At 33.7% G+C, this 4,470-nt stretch overlaps 1 protein-coding gene across 10 annotated transcripts; it reads left to right on the top strand.

Moving 5' to 3' along the window:
• Window positions 1-206: 206 nt before the first annotated feature.
• LOC107877567 (zinc finger A20 and AN1 domain-containing stress-associated protein 8) lies at window positions 207-2,739 on the top strand. 10 transcript variants are annotated; one of them, XM_047406819.1, is made up of 4 exons: window positions 307-441; window positions 1,375-1,471; window positions 1,598-1,647; window positions 1,842-2,739. In XM_047406819.1, exons 2-4 carry the CDS (start codon window positions 1,469-1,471, stop codon window positions 2,368-2,370), a joined length of 582 nt encoding a protein of 193 aa, XP_047262775.1. In that variant the 5' UTR covers window positions 307-441; window positions 1,375-1,468; the 3' UTR covers window positions 2,371-2,739. The 10 variants fall into 10 exon arrangements, with proteins under 10 accessions (XP_016579765.2, XP_016579729.2, XP_047262771.1 ...); XM_047406824.1 differs by having other exon boundaries at window positions 1,601-1,647; XM_016724254.2 differs by having other exon boundaries at window positions 390-529; window positions 1,362-1,471.
• Window positions 2,740-4,470: the final 1,731 nt, after the last annotated feature.

Below are 4,470 nucleotides of genomic sequence, written 5' to 3' on the forward strand. Positions count from 1 at the left end.
AAAAGAAAAAACAAAAAGAAATATTGAAAAAGAAAAAAAAATAGAAAATAGGAAAAAAAAGAAAATAAAGATATGAATTATAATTAAAAATAATTAATAAGCAAGAAAGAAATATAAATTATAATTAATTAAAATTTAGATTAAATAAAATAATTAAGAATTTAGGTTTGCTAATTATATAGTGATCCTATTTCGAAAAAGGTTAGTGGAAAAAGCATTTTAAAAGGTACCACGTAAAGTATGCACGAGCACAGGACAAATAGGAATCCTACACGATGCACCTAATCAGTACGTATTCTCCGTTGGCAACAAAAGAGAATGGAAGAGAAGAGAAGAGAAGAGGAGAACAAAACAACGGAATTTTCCGTAATTTCATTCTCCAAAAACACAATCTCTCTCTTTTTCTCTCTGTCTCGCTCAGCGATCTTAATCTTTTATGTGGTCAGTTCTTAAAGTCCTTTTCCTCCTATTCGTATCAAAATTCCTTTTGCTGTGTTTGTGGATCTGTAGATTACTTGAAGAATTTTGGGTAATCTTTTGGTTTCAATTATTGTGTGGTGTAATTTTATGTCTTTGAGGTTCAATTTCAAATCTTTACCCTTTTAAGGATTATTGTGCTTGTTGGGGGTGTATCTTATGCTTATAAAAATTGTGATGTTGATGAAGCTTTATGAGTAGTTTGAGGCCTCTTTTTTTCCCTTGGTTTTGACTTTATGTACTGCTGTGTCTATCTTTACTTGACACTCTATTAAATAGATGTCCAAACTTGTTTGATTTGAAAACCCACGAGATAATAGAACATCTTTTTTGTCGATTTTACTAGGTGTTAATAAGTATAGTCATTAACATGCATTTCTCAAAAACATTGAATATATTATATTAAAAGGTATACAGTAAAATTAACCTTTTATTTATGGAGTACTGTTATTTATTACTCTCTTTTCAGAAAGAAGAGTTTTTATTCTTATGGTTCTAAATTAAATTTGTGTGTTAAATGTACTAAAATGTCTTTCAATCTTGTAGTTTTATCATGTCGTGTGTAAAGTTGAAATTACAATATTATAAAAAAAAAAAGGATTATTTATTTTGAAACCGACTAGAAAAAAAATTAAGTGATTTTTTTTTAAATGAAAAGAGTACTTATTAAGTGGTGCGAAATCAAACATGTACAAGTAAAAATTGACTGAGGGAGTACTACAGTTGTCCTTTACCAAACACTACTAATTTTTCTTTTCCACTTATATAATCAAAATATATGTGGAAATAGCCACTTGACACTTTTCAGTGGGAAACATTAATGGGAAAATAATTATCTTTTAGTAGTGAGAACTGTGTCCCTGAGTTATTGGTTCCTGTTTTAGTTTGTGGCTGCAGGTATGTTTGGAATATCTTGCTCATATTACCTTAGTAAAGGTGAATAGATATAGATGATTCATAGAGCCTACCCCAGCTGATTTCGGATGGAGGCATGGTATATTACTTGCAGTCCGTTAAATATCGACAGTCATGCGTTTTATTTTTTTCTGTATATTCCACTGTTTATTGTGTCTGATGAACATGTGCATGTTCTTTATCTTGTTTTCTTTTCTCTGCGAAGAAGGGCTTCATGGATTCTTGCTTGTTTACAATGTGGATGACTTCCTCCGGGTACTTGGTTGGAACTATCTTGAATAGTCTTCCTCAGCCCATATCATGTCTACGTAATGTAACATGGTTTACAGCGAGCCGAAGCAAAGAATATTTTTCCGTTTCGCTGTTGTCTTATCATTGGAGAAGCAGGTTTATGAGGTTTCTTTTGTTGTTTTGTATTGATGCTGTTAGCTCTGTTGTGTTTTACACAGGTGTGTTGACAATATGGAGCATGATGACACGGGATGCCAACCCCCTCCGGAAGGCCCTATTCTGTGTATTAACAACTGTGGCTTCTTCGGAAGTGCTGCGAACATGAACATGTGCTCCAAGTGTTACAAAGATATGGTACTGAAACAAGAACAAGCTAAGCTTGCTGTATCATCTATTGGAAACCTTGTCAATGGATCGTCTTCCAGTGAGAAGGGAATGATCGTTGTTGGCCCTGTAGATGTGCAACCTGATTCTATTGAAGCAAAGTCAATAGCTTTGCCATCATCTCAAACTTCAAGCTCTAGTGATGTGGCCGAAGTAAAGGCTAAAGTGGGTCCTAACCGCTGCGGCACTTGTAAAAAAAAGGTTGGCATCACTGGTTTCAAATGTCGCTGCTGTAACCTTTATTGTGGAGCACACCGCTACTCAGATAAACATGACTGCCAGTTTGATTACCGCTTGGCTGCTCAGAATGCAATAGCAAAGGCCAACCCTGTTGTTAAAGCAGAAAAACTTGACAAGATCTAGAAGGGGAGTATCGTGCGGAGATTTGGTGATTTGATTCTGCGTCCAAAAGGGTCCTCTGATTGGCAACATATATTTCAGATCTTATTAGTCTTGCGGGAGGAAGAAGAAGAAGAAGAAAAGATATGTGCGGGTTATGGAATTATTAGGAGAATTTGTGTGTTTGCTCCAGTTTCAGGTCTTTCATTATGCTGGTTTGATATCCCTTCAATTATGTCTGTCATATATTGTACCGACTCACCTGGTATTCTGTCAGATATTACATTTCTAAATGCTATGTGCAAATCTAGATAACATGGAAACATCTATTAACTTGGTTGTGTTTTGTCATTGTAAATTTCTCTTAATGATATCTTGTATGTCCTCATCCAATTTTTCATGTGTCGTCTTCATTCCATTTTTCTTTCTAGATATGTTGCACCTTTATTGGCAGATATCATCTTTGATTTGGTGATCTCATTAGTCAGGAATAGTCTTCCTCTTGTCTGCAATGCATAACATGAGATTATACTAAACTTGGGGGCAAAAAGATCAAATGATTTGGTCGGTCAAAGCATTATTTAGTGAAGTGTGTTGGCTCCAGTTTCAGGTCTTTCTTTGTGCTCGTTTGATATGTCCTGTGGTATGTCTGTCGTATTTTTGTTCTATTCCTGTGGGCATTCTATCAGATATGTTACATGTCTAAGTGGTATGTGCAGATCTGGATTTCCATGTCCATTGACACAGAATTTCGCTTCATGGTCTCTCGTATATGTCCTCATCCATGTTTCAGATATCATATTCATTTCATTTTTCTTTCTAGCTATATCTACCTGTTCCTGCTATAATTGGGAGTAGGGATGACATTTCAGCCCATATATTTAAGTATATAAGTGAAAAGAGTATTTAATCCATATTTAATTAAGGATGAATTTCAAATTTCCAAACATCAGGATCATTAATACATAAAATTTCATATCATATTAAAAGTCACAGAAAATTTTAGAAATTAAAAATTATTCTTGATACATATGTAGGCAGTTCCATCATTACAGTTCAAAATCACAGGATTTCATTTTTTAAAATATGCTCTCAAAAATTTTGATAATCTCTCTCCTATAATGGTACCTTTTTTCCAATACCATAATCATTTCTCAACATCATTAATGAAAACTCAATTGAATTGAACCTAACTTCACTGTTATACTTCATTCATTGACACAGAGACAAACTTACTTCATTCATTGACACATAGACAAATTTTGAATTTTGGGGAGAGAATTGAATTCCACCTCACTCTCATTTCACCATTGATTGTTGCACAGATCTATGATCCTTCTCGGCCACCACACTCACTGTAAACAACAATCTGTCGATCACCCTTCACCATTAAATCATTAATCTTTTAATAATTTTGAATTTTTTTTCAATCCTTTGAGTCAATACTCATTAAGAGAAAAAGGAAAAATTGAATAATGTTGCTAGGTTTTCAATGAGAACAACTAAGACGGTGGTGGTATTGGAGGAGTTGTTGATGTATTTGATTGTTTTTCAATGATGATTGAGAGAGTTAATGAATAGTGGTGAAGATGAAGATCAATTCACTAAAATAAATTTAATAATACATACGAATGTATCAATATATATATGTATCATAAACTAAAAAGAGAAAAGAGTTAAATTTACCCCTCTACTTTATAAAATTGGCTAAATATACTCTTCGTTATACTTTGGGGTTAAATTTACCCCCGCTGTCATACTTTGAGGCCAAATTCACTCTTCTACTTTGAAAATTAGCTAAATACGCGCTACGTAATACTTTGAGGGAAATTTACCATTGATGTCATACTTTGGGGCCAAATTTACCCTCGTTGTTAAGAAATTTTTCATATGTACTCTTTCTTAATAGAAATCTCAAATCAACGTTAAATTTTTCCTTTTTAAAAAGTAAAATACACCATAATTTAATCCATTTGAGCCGACTCAAGCCACACACTACAAGAAATCTAGTTTTTTGTGACGACTTTCAGTGGCGACATAAACAGTTGCCACAAAAGTTAGGATTTTTGTGGCGGCATACAAAGGTTACGACAAAAGGTATAAGATTTAGAGGCGACCGTTAAA

The sequence above is a fragment of the Capsicum annuum genome, chromosome 1 (genome assembly GCF_002878395.1).
Source record: "Capsicum annuum cultivar UCD-10X-F1 chromosome 1, UCD10Xv1.1, whole genome shotgun sequence".
Lineage (NCBI taxonomy): Eukaryota > Viridiplantae > Streptophyta > Magnoliopsida > Solanales > Solanaceae > Capsicum > Capsicum annuum.

Coding starts and splice junctions, on each gene's coding strand:
- LOC107877567 (XM_016724243.2), top strand. CDS start 276: ATGCACCTAATCAGTACGTATTCTCCGTTGGCAACAAAAGAGAATGGA. Junction 530..1,841: donor GATTACTTGAAGAATTTTGG/GTAATCTTTTGG, acceptor TGTTTTACACAG/GTGTGTTGACAATATGGAGC.